This window comes from Lepidochelys olivacea (genome assembly GCF_965140295.1).
Source record: "Lepidochelys olivacea isolate rLepOli2 genome assembly, chromosome: 3".
Taxonomy (NCBI): domain Eukaryota; kingdom Metazoa; phylum Chordata; order Testudines; family Cheloniidae; genus Lepidochelys; species Lepidochelys olivacea.
Window position 1 is genome coordinate 8549841 of NC_140413.1, and position 21249 is coordinate 8571089.

Consider the following 21249-nt stretch of genomic DNA (forward strand, 5'->3'; position numbering starts at 1 on the left):
CAACACACGATTGATAAATAATCTGAGCACAGTCTTTCAGACAGTTGTGCTCCTGCCCTATAGGAATTTCATCTCGACCATATTTCCCTAGTTTGCTTATGAGACTGCCATGTGGGACTGTGTCAAATGCCCTACTCAAATCAAGATACATCACGTCTGTTGCTTCCCCGCTATCCACCAGGCAAGTAACAATGTCAAAGAAGGAAATTAGGTTGGTTTGGCATGAATTGTTCTTGACAAATCCATGTTAGCTATTCCTTATAACACTATTATCATTTAGTGCTTACAAACTGTTTAATGATTTATTAAGGTCCAGGTATCAAAGTTAGGCTGACTGGTGGATAATTTCCCAGGGTCCTCTTTGTTCCACTTTTCTTAGATAGATATTACATTTGCCCTTCTCCAGTCCTCTGAGACCTCACTGTTCCATCCATTCTTGAAGATCACTGCTAACAGTTCTGAGATTGCTTCAGCTAGAACCTTAAGTACCCTAGAATAAACTTTATCAGGAACGGCCAACTTGACTACATCTAGCTTATCTAAATATTCTTTAACCTGTTCTCTCCCTATTTTGGTTTATACTCCTTCCCCCTTGTTGTTAATATATAGTTGTTAATATAATACTTGGGTTGAGTATCTGGTTACCATTAACCTTTTTAGTGAAAACTGAAGCAAAATGCGCATTAAACACCTCAGCCTTCTTGATCAGTTATTGGCTTTCCTTCTCCACTAAGTTGGGGACCTACATTTTCATAGTCTTTCTCTTGTTCTTAACGTACTTATAAAGCCTCTTCTTCTTGCCTTTTACGTCCATTGCAACATGTAACTCAATTTGTGCCTTAGCCTCTCTCATTTTGTTCCTACATGCTTGTGCTATTCTTTTGTAAAATATCTACATTACTTATTCATTATTACACCTATATAATTAGTGAGGATCGGGCTATTCTTTTCTACCACATGGCTTGCTGGCTGGGAAGCTGTCCTCCTCTGAGTATGTTAAGAAGAGTAAGCAAATTTCTCAATACCCATGCTCTTTTCAGTGCTTCTCTTGTGTACATGCTTGGTGTAAAAATTCCACCATTACAAGGACAGTTCATATTTTATTATACCACAATTCCCTGGGAGGAGTGGTCACATTTTTTCAGTAACGTGCAATACAAAGTCTAGCTGTTAACAATAAAAAAGAAATTAATGTTTCCTTCGTATTTTTAAGCCTATTGAAAGATTACCTTTATAGACAAAAAACTCTACGTATATAAGGCTGAGTTCTGAAGTGACTAATAAAAATTCCAAGTGTCGGTCAAAACGTATCCTTTACTGGACTCTTGTTGTCCTAAATTCTTATGATCTGGTCAACATAAGTGTGCAGTATCAGAGAGGAATCATAGTTCCATGATTAAGACACTAGCCTGGGACATGGGAAACCAGGGTTCAATTCCCTGCTCTGACACATGCTTCTGTGTGACCTTAGACAAGTCACTTAAGTCTCTCTGTGCCTCACTTACCAATCTATAAAATGGGGATAACAGAACTTCCCTACTTCACAGGGATGTTGTGGTAAGTATGTTAAAGATTCTGAGTTGCTCAGATATTATGGTGATGGGGGCCAGATAAGTACATGAGAGAGATATGATTTACCCTACAGAGAATAATAATGATGGCAAGTATGAAATAGCAAAATATGAAGCAGCAAGAGGTATAAATTGAAATTTTAAATTATACCTTTGGCTTTCTTGGCTTTTGTCATCTTACGTGAAATGTAACCGCACAGTGAAGCCCTTTAATGAACAGCCACAAAAAGGAAATGCTACTTTTATGGCCACTATATCAGGTGATCACAACGTAATGGGATTAACATGGAGGGACTCCCATATTACTGGCAGTTGGGTCAAATGACCATGGTTAGCAGGCAAACTTAAGAGCATGTTTCATTGTTTTTAAAAGTTTATCCTTGGTGTTTTTAAACTCTGGCATTATTGCTGTAGAAACTGATTTTAAACTAATGCATTATGAAATACTATTTTTTTTAGGCAAAATGGAATTTTAGCACCAGGCAACATGAGGGTGAATTTTGTTCTAGTTGAGAGAACTTGCATCACATCACATTTCCATAAACTGGCATATTTCCATACTTTCATGTAATCAGATACAACAAACATGCTACATGCTCTTCCAACATCACCATTCACAAGTGTGAACATGGGGCAAATTATCTGAATCATTAGAGCCATTGGATCACAATGTGAAGTGCGCCACGAGGCAACCTTTTATTGAACAATGATTAAGCTCAGTGAGCTGCTGCCTCACCTTTCTGTTAGCATTAAGGCTTGAAGCTGGGATCTGCAGAGTGACCTGATACTCCGTGCTCTTGTCCAATTCCTCTGAGATGAAACTGGCTTCTCTCACACACAAATTAGCTTTAACAATTTGCTCTCTCAGCTTCCTCAGGCTGTGGTTCAACATTTCTTCTCTTTTAAAGGGGGGGAAAGAAAAAGAGGACAACCAATAAATTGTTTTAGTGAGGAAACTTCTAACTAGACTTCTAGTAGAACACACAGGACCGTGAGGCTGATCACTGCCAGGTAGGTAGGGCATTCATAGGAATCAATATCCAAAGTAACTGATTTTAAAATAGAAAGATTAGCTAAATGCCAACTTGGTCTTTTTGAAAAAAGATATTTGAAATTTTTAAGAATTTAGTAAAAACAACAAGGATTCCTTGTAGCACCTTAGAGACTAACAAATTTATTTGGACATAAGCTTTCGTGGGCTCTGAAACCTATGAATTCATTGAATACAAAAGTTGCCAGGCTGCCAAGTCCAAAGACCCAAAGACCTCCCCCTTATCCATAGAACAGGCAGCACCTGTGTGAGCTATTCCGCACCTTTCCCACCCCAGAAGTGGAAGAACTGCATTAAGATGAAAGGATAATTCAGTCTCCATGATCCAGTCAATATTTGTTCTCCGAGAAGAGTGTATCAATTAGTGCCTACTGTGATACGGAGACCTCTTCACAGGGATCTATGCTGATACCAAATTCCTTCTACACAAGCCACCAAATTATTATGAGATGGTCACAACTGATCTGGGCTGGATTTGAACCTGTGATCTAGAGATGAAATGCTCCAGCCTTCATTTCAATACTTATTTTTTCAAAAAATGTTTCTTTGGCAGTTTAAGTTAACAGTGGATTATTAGTGTGTGTGTGTGTGTGTGTGTGTGTTAATTACTATTACTTCTGCCTAACCCTCTGCTTTAGGCAAAGCATCACTTTCACCATAAGGCTGCTGTTACTGCCAGAAACACTGTCAGTGATTCTGTTATGACAGGAGGCAGAAGTCCTGAGCACCTTCACTGGGATTTTCTAAGAAGCGGAAGGAGGATCCCTCTTATGGACCCAAATGAATTACTCCACTAGAGCCAGCGACCAACTCCCACAGTCTTGTAGGGACTGTGGGACAATCCTCCCTTCATTTAGTGCTATTCTATTCCCCATCCTAGGACTGCTCAGGTCATATAGATGAACATGAGTGGAAGAAATGCAGTGGCTATAAGAGTAGGTTTGCAGCCTCTGAAAGAAGGTGTTGCTTCCATGGGGGACAATCTTTGGATACTGTTGTTATAGCAGGGATGGTCAAACCATGGCTCGTGAGCTGCATGCAGCTCTTTTACAGTTAAAGTGCAGCTTGCAGAGCTCTCCATGCCCCTCTTCCCCAATCTCCAGTCTGGGTGGGAGGAGCTCAGAGCTTCTGCCCTGTGCCGGGGAAACGGGGGTGGGGGGGTGTGGGGCTTCAGCCCTGCGGGAGGTTCCTGCCAGAACTTGGGACTTCAACCCCACAGGAAGTGCCTGTCGGGGCTTGGGACTTCAGCTGCGAAGCCCCAAGCCCTGGCAGGTGCTCTCCACAGAGCTGAAGCCCCAAGCCCCTGCTCCCTGCACAGCAGAAGCCCCGAGCCTGGGCAGGCACCTCCCGCAGAGCAGAAGCCCCGGTACCCACCTCCCCTGAGGGACAGAAACCCCTAGCCCCACCGCAGGGTTGAAGCTGAGCCCCAGCAGGCATGACCCCGGGACTCAAGCCCCAGCAGGTGTGCCCGGCTCTCAAATTTCTGAAGATTATCCTATGCGGCTCAGAGAATCAGTCCACCCTTGTGCTATAGTTTATAGAGGAGTCCATAAACTTCCCCCAATCTCCCATTCTTCACTTCAAATTAAAATGGATGAGCCATTTGAGAATACACTGTAGATAGTATTCCTGAATGACTAGATAAGGTGACAAAATAGTTTTTTTCCACCTTTATTTTCTAGGACTTGTTAGAACAAAATGCATGGTCTGATAATCTTTACACTGACATTTCCTCTTGGCTGATGGCATCCCCACAACATTGTTGCTTCTCTGCAGGGCTCTTCTTGGGAGCCAAGGACATGCGTTGTAGTCAAATGCATCTTAAATCTATAAGAGACTTCGCTGGCATTAGAAGACTGCAAGGCTGATCACCACTGCTTGAGAAATGCTGTATATTCTCATCACCCACCTCTCTTCCGCCCACTGGCGTAAGCGCTGCTGAGCACTGGGTGAGTGGGAGGAGAACCTGTCCATGCTGCGGAAGTGTTGTTTCTCTGGAGACAACCGCCTTCGCAACTGCTCTAGTTCGTGCTCGTACATTAGCCGCTGCCGCTCCAGTGCGGATTGCTTCTCCTCTTCGTACTGCTGTTCCACGCTCTGCAAGATTGACTGCATCGGGTCTAAACCGGTGTTGAAAATAAAGAAGCTAGTATTGAAGTATTTGGACACTCACTGAGTGCAGAGCTATTAGAGGGAAGCACTGATCCAGTGAACAGGGCACAGAGTTTGGGACTAAGGGGACCTGGATTGTATTCCATGAGTTTATCTCATGATCTTGAACAAGTTACCACTTTTCTATGGCTCAGTCCTCATCTATAAAATAGGGATACTGCTAGTTTTCTGCCTTTGTAAAGCCCTCAGATCAATGGATGAAGTGTACTCTAAAGATTAAAAATAACTAGAAGAGATGAACTATTACATTTTGTCAAAGTATACAAAACCAATTGTTATTTTGTTCTATAGTTTAGCATTAGAAATCAGAGAGGGATAGGTAGGTGACCTAATGGAAGTTAGAGATGGACAAGGTCAGGTTGAATCAATTCCCCTCACCTTTGCAAAGTGGGACACCTTTGGCAGCTATATAAGGCTACTGAAACCAAAAAACTTGACTTCAGAGTCAGTTGCAGGATCAGAGAGTACAAAGCTCTGCCCAAACACCTCAATGCTAGACCATGATATCCCCAATGTTCTAGTTCTGGGTCTCAGAATTCACAGTTTCTGTTCAGGCAACAAGTTTTGTAGGGTTTTTTTCCCTTCAAGGGTAAAGTGACTAAGAGAAGAAAGTGTATTCAGTAGGAAGCTAGAAAGGAAAATGATTCCTGGGTTACAAGGTACTCAGGATGTAATCCTATTCCCTGCTTGTATTCTAATATATCTGCTGCCTCTTACCATTGCCACTGAGTGCCTTCATGATAACTTCCATTTGGGCATATTCATAGCTGAAGTTCATTTCACTGGATACTTCACTGGAATTGTCTCCATCTATATCTAGCTGCTCGACACTGTTGCTGCACCCCAGAGAGTTGTCTTGCTCTTCATCCTCCTGCTCTACTTTCTTTTTCTTTTTTGGCAAACTCAATCTTTAAAAAAAAGAAAAGAAAAAACAATGTCTAACAAACAAACAATTTTTATCCCCTGCCTCTGTAATAAAACTTGCTTTTAGAGGATTCTTAAAATGAAGGCAAGTCCCCACAACCCACAGATTTTCCTTTTAAAATATTGTGTGGATGAAGGTGGTGCCCTCCTCAGTAGAGTCAAAATAAAGGTTTCAAAGCATCCTAACCGGGACCACTATATCAGACTGGAAGTACAACTGCCCTTCTCTCCTCTCCTTCAGATACAGCTATTTATACCAGATGGACACCTATCTATTCATAGATTCTAAAGCCAGAAGCGACCATTGTTATCCTCTAGACCTGGGGTTCCCAAACTTGGTTAGCGGCTTGTTCAGGGTAAGCCCCTTGTGGGCTGCGAGATGCTTCGTTTACCTGAGCGTCCACAGAGACGGCCGCTTGCAGTTCCCAGTAGCCGCGGTTCGGCGTTCCTGGCCAATGGGGGCTGTGGCAAGCGGTGGCCCGGTCCACGCCGCTTCCGCAGCTCCCATTGGCCGGGAATGGTGAACTGGACGCTCAGGTAAACAAAGTGTCTTGTGGCCCGCCAGGGGCTTACCCCAAACAAGCCACGAACCACTTTTGGGAACCCCTGCTCTAGACTAACCTTCTGTAGAACACAGGCCAGAGAATTTTCCCATAACAATTCTGAGAGCATACCTTTTAAAAAAAAAATCCATGTTACACCTTTCTCTGCTAGATTGTTGAGTCCATTATTAAATATTTGTTCCCTATGTAAATACTTACAGACTGTAATCAAGTCACTCCTTAACCCTGTCTTTCTTAGCTAAATAGACTGAGCTCCTTGAGTCTATAACTATATAAGGCATGTTTTCTAATCCTTTAATTATTCTCATGGCTCTTCTCTGAACCCTTTCCAATTTATCAACACCCTTCTTGAAGTGTGGGCACCAGAACTGGACACAGTATTCCAACAGCAGTTACACCAGTGCATATACAGAAGTAATATAATCTCTCTACTCCTGCTCTAGATTTCCTTATTTATGTATCCAGGATCACATTAGCTCTTTTGGCCACAGTGTCATACTGGGAGTCTGTATTCATCTGATAATCCACTGATTATCTATGCCCCTAGGCACCTCTGACAGCATTTAACAATACAGATATAATTTACAACTCCATGAATTTCATCAACCCTCTCACGCATTAATCAACAAACTGCCTGGTGACATTGAAGTTATTCCCCTCTTCTTCCTCCTTCACAAGCCTCCCTCTTTCCAAAAGGGAAGGAGAATAATTAGGTTTTATAGCATGCCCTAGAGGTCAAAAGATTTGGGCGATTTCAGACCAAGGGTGGAAAGCGAGTTACAAAGATGAGAGGCCCTTCCCAGAGAACACTTGCCAGCAGTCATCACTTTTCTTTTTTTAAACAGAGGGAACTCCATTCTGAGGGTCTCCAATGATCAGAACTGTAGCAGTATGCCAGGGAGCATGGTGGTCTTTCGGGTAGGTAAGTCCCATGTCACTTAGGAAATTATAAATCAATCACGTTAAACTCCATTCCAGAAACCAAGAGGCAGACACTGCAGATAAGCGTAATATGCTCACGAGACATACTGTTTACCAAGGATGCTTCAGAATTCCACACCAACATCAGCTTTCAGAAAAATGTGAACTGTAGCCCCAAATACAGTGCACTGTAGTAATCTAATCTGGAGGTGACAAAGGTGTTAATGATGGTAGTATAGTCCACAACAAAATGGGCCACAACCTCCTGGAAATACATAAATTAAAATCATCCTCAGCACATTACAACCAAGCCAAGACTGTGCGCAGAGGCTATGACAATGGGCATTCAAAAACATCCTCTAGCCAGCATTGCCTCTACAAACCCATAGAACGGGCAGCATATGATCCATCTGCATCTTGAGAGCTCGGGTAGAGGCCCAAAATTATTCTTTGTGCTAAAAGCTAAAGCAAAACTGGCTCAAGGTCATAACTGGATTAAGACCTTCTATACCTGAAGAAGTGGTTGTTTCCCCACAGTATTCTGTCTCCATGGTGTAGCTGCGTAGGACCCACAACAGCAGAACCATTTACAAATGTTCTGTGAGGAAAAGAAGAAGAAAACCTAATACAAATACATCCAGATAGGTTCTGTTTTTTAGAATAGTTTGTTTCATTCTCTCAGTTAGTTTGGGGGAGGAAAGCAGGTTTGAGGATTACAAATTAATAAGCAAGCATGTGTCCTGTAACTTAGCACTGGTTCACCAATTTCTGAACTGATTTAAACTCTCATTTAAGCTCCATAATATTTAGTATTTTTTAAACACAAACTGTACTTGAAGAGCATTATTGAAAACAAATCTATTGGGCCTAAAAAAAGTGTATGGCTTTGAATATAGCCCATTGGAAGGAAACACAGCTATTTTTACTTTGTTTAGAAATACAGGGAGAATAAATGTACACCATGTAAAGAAAAAGTTGGAGATCTTGGCTATATGCATGGTTTACTGGAGACATCATCAACTCCAGTTTTATGGTTCATACTGGTAAAAACTACACTTTTATACTGTTTATTTCTAAAATAGACCAAGCTCCTAGGCCTGCACATACAGAACCTCGATAAAGTACAGGAATTTCATGCCCATTATGTGTTCATCACCACATTATATGGAACATTAAGCTTTTGTTAGAAACCCCAAACGTGCATGGAATTTTGTGGTTTGTTGGAATGTAGCATTTACTTTCCAAGTACCATTACTTAATCGGATAACATAGCACAGTGGTCCCCAATCTTTCTGTGGGAATAGCACATTCCTATTCCCAACAGACTGTGGCGGGTGCCAAACACTCTGCCGCCGAAATGCCACCGAGAAGCGGCAGCGGAAAGAAGCCTCGCCGCCGAAATGCCGCTGAGAAATGGCAAAGCTTCTCAGCTGCATTTTGGCAGCGCGGTGTCAATTGCCCCGGCGGGCGCCATTGCCCCCTGACATAACATATGAACAGTTTTTATAGAAGATTAGTTCATATGTTGACACTCACAGCTAAATTTAGACATGTGCAAATAAATTAGCACGTGTTTGCTGAAACTATAATTTACTTCTGTATCATCATTAAGAAAAAAGACACACGTACCCCAGATATTCTGTTTGAAATCTAATCCAATAAGACCCAGAACTGGAAGAGCAAGGATGCTATATATTAGGAATGAGATGCACTGACAGAGCTGTTCAGGGGGAACACAGCAAGCTCATTATTAAAATCTAAACAGAAGCCAAGTAGCATTTTATCTTGAGATGAAGTGAAGAAGCTTATTTAGAAATCATCTTCAGGCACCATTCACCCTAACGTATTTGCTAAAATTAAAGGTATGGGGCTGACTTTACAATATTTTGTAACATTACCGAGTATTTTTCTGAGGTGTTAGCATAACCTGTCCTTCTGAGGGTATTTCTATCACACAGTGTTCAGGAAGAATTCCCATTCCACATAACTGGATATCTTGGGAGTCATCTGACCCTATTAACGTGTGCTCCTGTGGAAGAATCCAATTCAGATGTTAGTAACAGGTAGCAGACATTTCCTTCTGATTACTCTATAGTGAGTGCACACCTCGCACCCTTACCTCCTACCCTTTGGAATGCCTACTCCCTTAATTACTGAAGTTTTGAAAGCTACTTATAGTAATCTTTAAAAAAGGGGAAGGAGACATTAGGACTAGAAGCAATCAGAGAAATGAAACTGAACTGATTTATAAGTGACATTTGTAATAATAAATTTTAGATTGACCTAGACCTTCACGGCAAAGAGTGAAAAAGGCCCACACTTCGGAATCCTTTAGCAATTGAGAAGTGCTATGCTGAGCTACATCTACACTACACACCAGCAGCAGCGTGTAGCATACGTGTAGCCACATGCTGCAGTGGAAAGCAAGCTGCATCCACACTACAGTGTGTAACTACATGTGCCCAGGAAAGGCTCTGGCAGTGGAAAGCCAGACAGGAATGGCTCACTCTTTCCCTGCTGCCGCCATCCCCCTCCCCCTCCCGAGCTTTTTCCTGTTGCAGGGAAAGGCTCCAGGAACAGGGATCTGGGAGAACCCTGCCCCGCTGCCAGAGTCTTCCCCTACTTACATAAATATCCCCATCCTTCAGGTGTTCCTTTACTTGCCTAAGCCATGCCTCGCCAGCTACAACGTTATTTATGTCCTTGCTAGGGTAGCTACAGGGGTGTGTACTCTCACTGCATGCTTCTTTTGGCAGCACGTAGATGTACCTTCAATGTAAAGAAGTGACAGTAGCAGTGGTAAGAGGCTAACAAGGGACTACTAGTTAAGAACAGATACTGGTAGCATAACAGACCACTTACAATGTGCCGCAAGTTGTATGTGGCACTAGTCGACATGTAGAATACCCAGAACAATTGGGCACAGCTTCTCTTTTACACCTAGAATAGAGCTCTCCACCAACCAAAGGGAGCTCTAGACAGTGCTGCCCAGCTCTTGCAGAGCTCAGATGTTTCAGCACAAAAGAGGCTGAAGAGGACTGCTAGACTGACAAAAGGGAGCTGGCTCTGAGATTCGGTGGATCCACACTCTGATCATCTTCAGGAAAAGCTGCAAAAACCTTCCTCTTTGAAAAAGCCTTTTCTCCACAACAATGACACAAAACTGAAACCCCATTCTACTCAGAAATCCAAAATCACCCAAAAAGAAAGTCTGAAACAAATCAATCTGAAATTTAAAAAAAAAAAAATCTAAAAAATAACTTTTCACCCCAAAGTGGGAGTCGTCGAGCAGGACATAGCTGCTAAATTTGATTTTTAGTGACTATAAACAGTAGTGAGAAGCAAACCACAACTCTAAGATAGATAGTTCTGGTTCTATCTGAAAGGGAATTCCAAAAACATTGAGTATTATTTTTACTAGTTTCCCCATCCTACACCACATAACAATGAGTGCATTTTGCACAGGGACTGAGATCATCCTTCTGAATGTGCTTTGTCATTAATGTATTCTTGTTATGTATTCACATTAAGCAACAAAGAAATCACCACAGTCTCAATAGCTGTCAGAGTTGAGGCTGACTTAGCCGTATGAATCAGAATCCAGACACCTACATACAAGATGCCTGGAAATGCTTTGACTCCTCTCCAAAAATCCTGAATCAGCTCTTTTGTTGTTTATTAATGGTTATAAGGGGCAGTGATGAATAAGGGTTTTTTCTTTTGTTTTAATTCTTTGGGTAGCGGTTTGCTCTGTGATATACAATGACTGATCTAAAAAGAAGACAACATACATCTCCTAAGAGAGGCAGCATAAAACCACTTTTAGCCCAAATGCTAATCATGTGGCTGCCCCAAGACAAATTACTCCACTTCAGTGGGAGGGAAATCATTAACAACCAACAATGTGAGAACTTTGGCACTTGAACTTAACATTAAATTGCTGCTCTACTCTGAAAAGTGACTTAAAACTGCAGCATAGATTCCATTTGCCACTCTGCCTCCAGACCAAACCTGCTCAATTTACAAACTAGTCCAGACTTAAGCTGGGTTCGTTCTTTTGCACCCAACACCAATAATATGGAATTCTACCATCAGAAGTTGCACTTCACCAGAATAGATGAGCTGGAATAGAACCCAGCCCTCTCCCCAGAGCCATATTGATTCTGCAGTGGTAACAGAAGTAAAAAACTAATTTTAGAAGTCAGTAGATATAACTGTGAACATACATGGAGAAGCAAACTGATTTAGTAAGATGCCCCAAGTTTTGCATAATCACTTTTCTGAGTAAAGCTACATAACAAGAGCTGTAAAGGCCAGACAACTGCTTGCAAAAAGGAAAATTTCTAAGGATACAAAATGCTACTATGACACATTTACATTGCTTTCTGGTTCTCTGTAACAGTAAAGATGACCTGCAATTTAAAAAAAGCTGTATTTGGGCCATTTTTGCTAACCACTGGACACTAAACAATGCCTCTGTAGTCTGTTTCTCATAAGGAACTCTCTACCCATATGCATTTCCACAGGGTTAAATTATCCACTTAAACATGTTGAAACAAAGTGTTATTTCACCTTTAAGTAGTAGACCAGAAGTTCATTGAGAGCAGGATCTGCATTCAAATTAACAAGGAAGCACTTGTTATCCCCAACTTTGATTCCAGAAGACTGAAGAGATATGCCAAGACTTTCCAGTTGTTTCTGCCGCTCCTGTAAGAGAAACCGCCAAAATATTAATGTTTAAGATGTATAAGAAACAGATATATTACAGTATACATTACTACCTGCTAAGAAATCAAACCAATATAATAAGCAGCAACTTATTGAATTAAAGGCATCCAGGAAACTATTTCTGATGGGCCTCTTGCCAGTGCATGTTGGAACCCTATAGTCTCAGAGGGTTATATCTTGCTAGCGAAAGACAAGTATAGTTGTGAGGATCACATTGTAGATCTGCATGGGCTTCACTATAGCCTCCTTGAAATAATGAAACAGCAACACAAAGCCACCTCTACAGCCTTTTGTTTCCCATTCTTAGCTAGGAGGCAACAAATTCAGCCAAATCCTTGCCAAGTCAAACTGTTCATCTTTGTCCCATAGAAACTGAACACCAAAAAATTTGAAATTCTATTTAAATAATGCAGGAAAGATTTCCTGCTAAACAAGAACAGTAGCATTTAACAGGTTTCAGAGTAGCAGCCGTGTTAGTCTGTATCCGTAAAAGGAAAAGGAGTACTTGTGGAACCTTAGAGACTAACAAATTCATTAGAGCATAAGCTTTTGTGAGCTACAGCTCATGAAGTGAGCTGTAGCTCACGAAAGCTTATGCTCTAATGAATTTGTTAGTCTCTAAGGTGCCACAAGTACTCCTTTTCTTTTTAGAAGCATTTAAGATGGCATATTATTCTCATCAACTGACTTCTTAAGAGTTCAACAACAAACCATAGAATCATAGAATATCAGAGTTGGAAGGGACCTCAGGAGATCATCTTGTCCAACCCCCTGCTCAAAGCAGGACCAATCCTCAATTTTTGCCCCAGATCCCTAAATGGCCCCCTCAAGGATTGAACTCACAACCCTGGGTTTAGCAGGCCAATGCTCAAACCACTGAGCTATCCCTCCCCCCCAACCAGTACTTTATTAAAACCAGTACTTTATTAAAAGCGTACATCTTTTACAGGGAAATGTTAAAAGTTTTTTTCCCAGTATTCCACTCTTCACCCAAACATTTTTGACTTTGTAGTGGACAGATATCTTTCTATCTTACCATCCTTTCCTAACAGAATGACCACAGTTTGGTTAATAATACCACCTAGCTCAGAAATTAAACAGAGCTACACTGAAAAGTGCAGTGGAAAGTCTCAAAAACTAAATGTAAAGCTTTTCAGCAGAACAAACTGATGCTCGGGTGAGGGTCCATCATCTACTAAAGCTAGGATTCCAAAGGAGAGAATTCATGCAATTCCCCAGGGTTGTCTCACAATGCTCATAAGAACGTAAGCACGGCCATACTGGATCAGACCAAAGATCCATCCAGCCCAGTATCCTGTCTTCCAACAATGGCCAATGCCAGGTGCCCTAGAGGGAATGAACAGAACAGGTAATGATCAAGTGATCTATCCCGTCACCCATTCCCAGCTTCCGGCAAACAGAGGCTAGGGACACCATCCCTGCCCATCCTGGCTAATAGCCACTGATGGACCTATCCTCCATGAACTTATCTAGTTCTTTTTAGAACCCTGTTATAGTCTTGCCTCATGTGAACAAAAGAAGTAATCCCCCTGCTTTTTTTTTTTTTTTTTTAAACAGAGGGAAAATTGAGAAACAAAATGGTTAAGCGACTTGCACAAGAAGTCCACGGCAGAACCATGATTAAAATCGCTATTTCACTCAGTCCCAGGCCATAAACTCAAGGCTGTTGTTTTCTATAACCTATTGGTAGACACAGGACCCATAGGCCAAAGAAAGAGTTGATTCCTGGTCTGAATCACGAGAGATTTTCTATTAAAAAAAAAAAAAAAAAAAAAGTACAAGAGACAGAGTTTCTGTATTATGCAAAAAATTTAAGTGCATAGGCCCAAGGAAAAAAATTAAATTAAAAGCTTCAGCAGTATACCAAACAGCAATCATAGAATCATAGGATCAGAAGGGACGTCATGAAGTCATCTAGTCTAGTCCCCAGCTCTCAAGGCTGGATGAAGTATTATCTAGACCATCTCTGTCAGGTGTTTGTCTAACCTGCCCTTAAAAACTTCTAATGACTGAGATTCCACAACCTCCCTAGGCAATTTATTCCAGTGTTTAACTACCCTGACAGTTCAGAAGTTTTTCCTAATGTCCAGTCTAAACCTCTCTTGCTGCAATTTAAGCCCGTTGCTTTTTATCCGTTCCTCAGGGGTTAAGGAGGACCATTTTTCTCCCTCCTTGGAACAACCTTTTATGTACTTGAAAACTGTCATGTCCCCTCTCAGTCTTCTCTTCTCCAGACTAAACAACCCCAATTTTTTTCAATCTTCCCTCATAGGTCATGTTTGCTAGACCTTTAATCATTTTTGTTGCTCTTCTCTGGACTTTCTCCAATTTGTCCACATCTTTCCTGAAATGTGGCACCCAGAACTGGACACAATACTCCAGCTGAGGTCTAATCAGTGCAGAAGAATTACTTCTTGTGTCTTGCTTACAACACTCCTGCTAATACATCCCAGAATGTGTGTTTTTTTGCATCAGTGTTACACGGTTGACTCATATTTAGCTTATGATCCACTGTGAGCCCCAGATCCCTTTCCACAATACTCCTTCCTAGGCAGTCATTTCCCATTTTGTAGGTGTGCAACTGATTGTTCCTTCTTAAGTAGAGTACTTTGCATTTGTCCTTGTTAAATTTCATCCTATTTACTTCAGACCATTTCTCCAGATCATTTTGAATATTAATCCTATTCTCCAAAGCACTTGTAACCCCTCCCAGCTTAGTATCATCCACAAACTTCATATGTGTAGTTTCTGTGCTATTTTCTAAATCATTGATGAAGATATTGAACAGAACTGGATCCAGAACTGATCCCTGAAGGACCCCACTTGATATGCCCTTCCATCTTGATTGTGAACCACTGATAACTACTCTCTGGGAATAGTTTTCCAACTAGTTATGCACCCACCTTGTAGTAGCTCCATCTAGGTTGCATTTACCTAGTTTGTTTATGAGAAGGTCATGTGAGACAATATCAAAAGCCTTACTGAAGTCAAGATATATCACATCTACCGCTTCCCCGCTATCAACAAAGCTTGTTACCCTGTCAAGGAAAGATATGTTGGTTTGACACAATTTGTTCTTGACAAATCCATGCTGACTGTTACTTATCACCTTATTATCTTCCAGGTGTTCGCAAACTGATTGCTTAATTATTTGCTCCCTTATCTTTCCGGGTACTGAAGTCAAGCTGACTGGTCTGTAATTCCCCGGGTTGTCCTTATTCCCCTTTTTATAGATGGGCACTATATTTGCCCTTTTCCAGTCTTCTGGAATCTCTCCAATCTTCCATGACTTTTCAAAGATAATTGCTAATGTCTCAGATATCTCCTCAGTCAGCTCCTTGAACATTCTAGGATATATTACAGCAGAATCTGGTGACTTGAAGACATCTAACTTGTCTAAGTAATTTTTATAACTTGTGCTTTCCCTAATGTATGCTTCTAAAATTTTGAGAGAATTGTCATTTAATTCCCCATAATGCTTTGATAATGTTTTTTCCTCATCACCAAAGCTCGCTGCTTTTCTTTTCAACCCCGTGCTTTTGTATCCGATATTGGGCATTTTTAATATTTCCTTCCCTCATGCTCCTGGAAAGGACAATGTGGATTCTTCAAAGTTCTATTGTATTGAATCATCTCTGTTCTTCGAGGTGTATATTTATGTTATTAATGCTTCCTGGTGTGGAAGAAATATTACAGTAGGTGAAGATGTAAAGTTTGTATTAAAGAACCCGATAAACTAGCACTTTTTTCTAATAAAAATAGAGCCAAACAAAAACAAAACAAAAAACACACCATTTTACAAAAGAACTCCAGCAGTTAAAAACATGGTTTTACCATCAGACAGCATTAGGGAAAAAAAAAACCCCTTAAGACTTTACTATTTTAAAACCTGATGCAGCAAAAGCAAAAGTATTCATCTTTAACGAACCAAGATAGTCAGTAAAAGGTTTGATATGGAAGTGAGGTTTTGCACATTTACATTTTCCCCCACTCTAAAATGCAGGTTGGATATAAGCCACAAGACCAAAAATAAATCACTCCATTTGACACATCTTAACAATTAAACCTTTTAAACTTAGCATTACACAAGCCCTAGTTCTTATCCTTTCACTGCCAACATTTCACTTTTTTTTCAGAAACTATGATAAGGCTCTTGAAGATCTTAGCCATGTAAACATGTTATAACAGGTCAAGAATTTAGGAGCAGAAAGAAAAAAAGGTAAATAACATTTCTTTCAAGAGGTCTGAGGCCAACAAGCTAACCTTGTTTCTGATTATGTCACCTACAAAAGCACTTTTTTGTACCACAGGGTTATATTTTCTCACTATTTAATATGCTTTCTACATCAGCTTTCAATAGGTTTTTCAGTGCAAGTGCTTACATCAACATTTGTTTGGTAAGGCTGGAAAGAGTCTTGGTGAACTGCACAAACTTTCAACTTTATTGTCTGCTGTTATGTGCTGAATGCTCTAAACATCAGGGATAAGAGCGGCATTGAGCATATAGAGGGATTTTGAAGTTACAAAAAGAAAAAAAGGCAAGTTCAATTATTTTTTAATATTCTGAATACTCCTTAACTTTGTTTTCTGAGGTATTCAGCACATAACTCTGTATTGAATGCACTCACACTCCACCTTTAATCACAGTCAACAATTTCACTGTCTGAAAGGTATAAAATCCCTCTAATCCTCTCCATCCATGGATTTTTTTAAAGCAATCTCTCAATTTACATAGAGTCTGAAGGTTTACTATTGTCCCCAGAGCAGTAATCTCTGATGTAACCTGCTATCCCAGGAATTAAGCAAAAGCCCTTTAAAAGGGCAATGAACTTGACCTACTTACCCATAAACGTGAAGGGCTATCCTGACAACTATTACGAAGGGATAAACAAAGGAAGTAAGTAATAAGATTTTCTCCCTAACTGCCAAAATCAAAGAAAATGCAAACCTGTGCTATCTCCTCTGTTTTTCTTAATTTCTCTTCCCAGGTGACAGTCATTTCCTGGATCAATTTCTCTGATTCCTCCAACCGATCCTTTAGTTCTGGTGATTTCATAGCCTGCAAATGAAAAAACAAGACATTGAATTCCTTGATATTAACACCTTAGATTAGACACATCAACTCGACAGGTCAATAAAGGAAACTTAACCCCCACTCCTACCGCAGAAAGAATTCATCTTCCTCGACACATTTAACCAAATCACTTATCACCACCACTTCTCTCGTGTACTGCTAGTTCCAAATACAGACCCTCAAAAGAGAGAGTTTATCTGCCCTAATGTAAATCAATTACAAGAATTCTTTCCATTGCCAAGAAGAGATCAACCATAGACTAAGCCCATCTTGTTGCCATATTCAATTGTGAAGCTTCACTGGCTGGTATCTAAAAGAATCAGAGAGATTGTCAGAAATGCTGGGGTTGGCCTGCTATCACTTTCTCAGTAATTTTTCCCACAAAAGGGCAGTTAGGGTCCCAATGATTATTGTATGGTCATTATTGCGGAGATTTATTTTTGCATGTCCTGGGTTTGGCTCCTAAGAGATCACTTTTTTTCACATGGATCACTCAGACAGCTGAAACATTCCTGTTTGTATTTTGCAAAGCTGGAGACATGGTGATCCTAACAGAATGCTTAACACTGGAATTTTATCCCCTTGTCAATTCATTAAGTTTGTTGGCCTTCATGACTCAGTCTCATGCTTACTCTAAGAGCCAAGTGGATAGATATTTTCCCCTTGAGATTGGTATGGGGCTGATGTTTCTGTATCATATGTAATGTCCACCAATACTAGTACTGGGGTATTCTTATTATACTATCTTCGATAGGAAGTAGATTTGTTATAATAATTTATGCTTATTTGTGTATCATTTCCATTTACAAAATGAAAATACTGTCAACCACTAGGTGTTTACACAACGTCAATCAATGCAAGCAAGGGAGATTCAGGTTAGATATTAGGGAAAGCTTTCTACTATAAGGATAATTAAGCACTAGCATAGGTTTCCAAGCAAGATTGTGGAATTCCCATCATTGGAGGTTTTTAAGAACAGACTAGACAAGCACCTGTCAGGGATGCTTAGGTATACTTAGTCCTGCGTCAGCAGAGGGGTCTGGACTAGGTGAGGTCACTTCTGACCCTTCATTTCTACGATTCTGTGAAACATAGCTCCTCATTGGACCAACTCCCTAACCCCACAACCATAATGTCCTCAAGAAGCACACAGACTTCACTGCATGCCCTGAACAGACTCCAGATCTCTTTGACCAAGAGCAGAAGCAAGAGCTAGGAGTATAGGTTCCTCCCCTTTACTGGAATTTCCCCAGCCCCCAATATACAAGTCTAGGGACTGACAGCTGGAGCATCTCAGCAGATCAATTGTACAGATAAAACCTGCAGAAAGGCCTTTTACGTATCTAAATCACAAGAAATTCATAGCTCATAACCAATAGCATGGATTGTATCCATGAAGGAAAGGGAAGCCAGTGCAGTCTCTAGAACAAAGGCCTAATATGCCTAATTCCAATAAAGTATTGATTAAGCAAAGGCAATGGGATCTAGTGAGAAAAGCACAAAGTTGGAAATAAGTTATTTTCAAGTTCTAAATCTGCTTTGGTTATTTCATATGATCTTAGACAAATCACTTAACATCTGTGTCTGCTTCTTCATCAGCATGGAGATCAATTATACCTACTACACAGGGAGGATTTTTTGGTTGCGGTTTGATTAGCGCATGTACATGAGATATATAAAGTTAGTGCTAAGCATTAACTACCTTATTTTGACACCCAGGTTACACAACATTGCATAGTTATAACTACAAAATACAAAGCTCTCAGATATACAGGACCAAAACCAGAATGTAAAAAAGCAGGCGCATCCCCAGAGAGTCTGGATTAGTTGATTGTTTAGTTTCCAAGATCAGCACAGAAATGTTGGTGGACTTAGTGTGGACACAGTACCACCTTTTGGAATTAGTTCCAGAAGAGTTAGGCTAACTTGACTCAACTAGTATAGATAAAATAAAAAGATCAAAAGAGAGGAATAAATCTTATTTGTCCAGTAAAAAATGAAAGTGTCAGATATTGTTCTGCTTACAGCTATTTGAGAGAGAAAGTGAGGGACACCGACACCAAAAGAAAAAAATACACTGTAAGGTCTAAACTTAGAAGTGAACTTCAGAATGTAATTCTGCGACTGTCCATATGGGTCACTAAACATTTTGTTCATTTTTTTTTTTTTTTAGAAATATGTGCAAGCAATTATTTTATGAAGATAAATAGGTCATATACAAATGCAATAAGCTGGAGAGGAAGAGAGGCTACAAATACAGCTTATGATCTTTACAGTGCAGACTTTTAGCTATAAGCGGTGTACCATTTTTGTATTTTATGTCAATTCCATTGAGATGATGGTGGGGGTAGGATTTAACACACAGGAAAGGAATGATCACTTATATTACATTGTTTTAGAGAGCTGGCTTCCATTATTTGTGCACTAAACCCAAAACTAAAACATGAAAAAAAAAATCAAACACTTTTGAAAATCTCAGCCATTGAGCCTCATAACACTCCTCTGATGGAAGTAGTAGTATCCCAATTTTCCAGAATGAGAAACAGACACAGATTAAATAACTTGGCCGGGGCCATAATCACAGCACCTTCTTTAGCGGTTCTGGGAAGAGAACCCAAAACTACCCTGACTCCTAGCCTTGTTCTCTAACCATTAGATCATGCTCCTGCATGCTTCCATTCAGTTTGAGGCACAAATAAATCACAAATATCTTGTCTTCAATACCTGAAATACGGGATATATTCATAATAAATATTGTTAAATGATTTTGAAAGTTGTAAGGTAAACAGAAGACATGTGAATATATTTACATCTTGAAGAAAGTGTTGTAATTCTGCTGTATTCCTGGGCAGTTAGATAAAGCCCTCCCAATAGCAAGCACAGACTTTCAAATGTCTGTGTCCCGTGTTCCATCTGTATGTCTTTCTCCCTGCTTGATCTCTGCCTAAGCTTGGACACTACAATGTGACCACTCAATGAAACATTCCAAGGGAAGCTTGCCTCTCACATTACCACCCCCACTAGTCAACACTCAGCAGCCTCATATGGATAAGAGAAAAACGGGGAGAGGAAGAAAGCTGAGGTGAAGAAAGTTGATGTTGATTTTCCCCATAGATACCGTCTAGTATTGCCTTACTGATGTTTATCTTCAAGCCCAGACAAAATATCCAACAAGTGTCTTCATAGGATTGCAGCAGCATGAAGTAGGACACACAAAGGAGCTGTGAACAGCTAGTATATTGTACCTCTGCTTTGGTGAGCTGTTCTCTGAGCTTCTCCACCTCCTCTCGGAGTTCTCGGATGATGCGGGCATTGGGGTCTTCATTCACCACGGCATGGTTAACTATGTTCTTGGCCCGGTCTGCATATCTCAATGTGGAAAGGGTCTCATCATAGTTATCTGCTGCTGGGCTGACTGTTGCCACCATGGCAGTCTTGCTATTACCACCAAGGCTGTCCTGCAGGAGAGCAAAGGAAAGAAATTAAGGCAGGGTTTTTTGTTCATTTGTTTTTAAAAAAAGAGCACTGAAGAATAAAGGAGGGGACTGGTAATGAGAGAGCTTTTTACCCCAAGCCCACCAGTTCAAATCCAGTCCATGTAGGTAGTAACTAAAAGCTGTTTGCATCTGAAGGCTATTGGGTGGCCTATGTATACTGGGTTGATGGCCTCCTTAGGTCTTCTATTGGTACCTATCTCTATAATATCTGAGTGCCTCCTCCAGGAAAAGAAGCCACTTGAGAAGGTTCTCTTTCCTGCAATCATGAGCCTTCATCACTGGTCCAGAGTTTCAGTGTTGAAGAGTGAAACAAGAGAGGGCAGGAGGGAGAGAGACACCCCATCTTTCAGGTAGATTAAGCCAATCTGATTGAGGGTTCTAAAAAGTCAGGCCTGTAATTGCTGACAGCATCATTGTCCATCTAAACAGATTGACCAAGGACTGTATCATTTAGGCTAAACTACTTTCTTCTCCCTAGATGTAGTCCCTCCTGACCAAGGGTGAGGGAACGTTGCATTGTTGTTCCCTATGCTGTATTTGTTCTATGATTGATACAGAAGACTAATCTTCAGAGCTGTCAAGTTCATCTCGGGGTATCAGTGGCCTCCACTCATCTGAGGGGCTTTTATTGTTTTAGTGAGATCCGTCTACCATTTCATGTTCTCAAATAGTCTGGCAACTTTCACAAATACTGAGTGTAGATTTAAAAAAAGTAATTCTAAAGTAT

At 40.6% G+C, this 21249-nt stretch overlaps 1 protein-coding gene across 2 annotated transcripts in view; it reads right to left on the bottom strand.

Annotated features, from left to right (window-relative positions):
- The window catches only part of KIF13B (kinesin family member 13B), a 205879-nt gene that overhangs the window by 78820 nt on the left and 105810 nt on the right, over positions 1-21249 (bottom strand). For both annotated transcript variants that reach the window (XM_084622092.1, XM_084622091.1), the window contains exons 11-18: positions 20271-20483; positions 16900-17010; positions 11775-11909; positions 9101-9231; positions 7714-7800; positions 5512-5702; positions 4532-4742; positions 2308-2470 (exon numbers count right to left, since the gene is read on the bottom strand). In XM_084622092.1, coding sequence (XP_084478218.1) covers positions 2308-2470; positions 4532-4742; positions 5512-5702; positions 7714-7800; positions 9101-9231; positions 11775-11909; positions 16900-17010; positions 20271-20483 — 1242 coding nt within the window. The remainder of the gene's footprint in view (positions 1-2307; positions 2471-4531; positions 4743-5511; positions 5703-7713; positions 7801-9100; positions 9232-11774; positions 11910-16899; positions 17011-20270; positions 20484-21249) is intronic.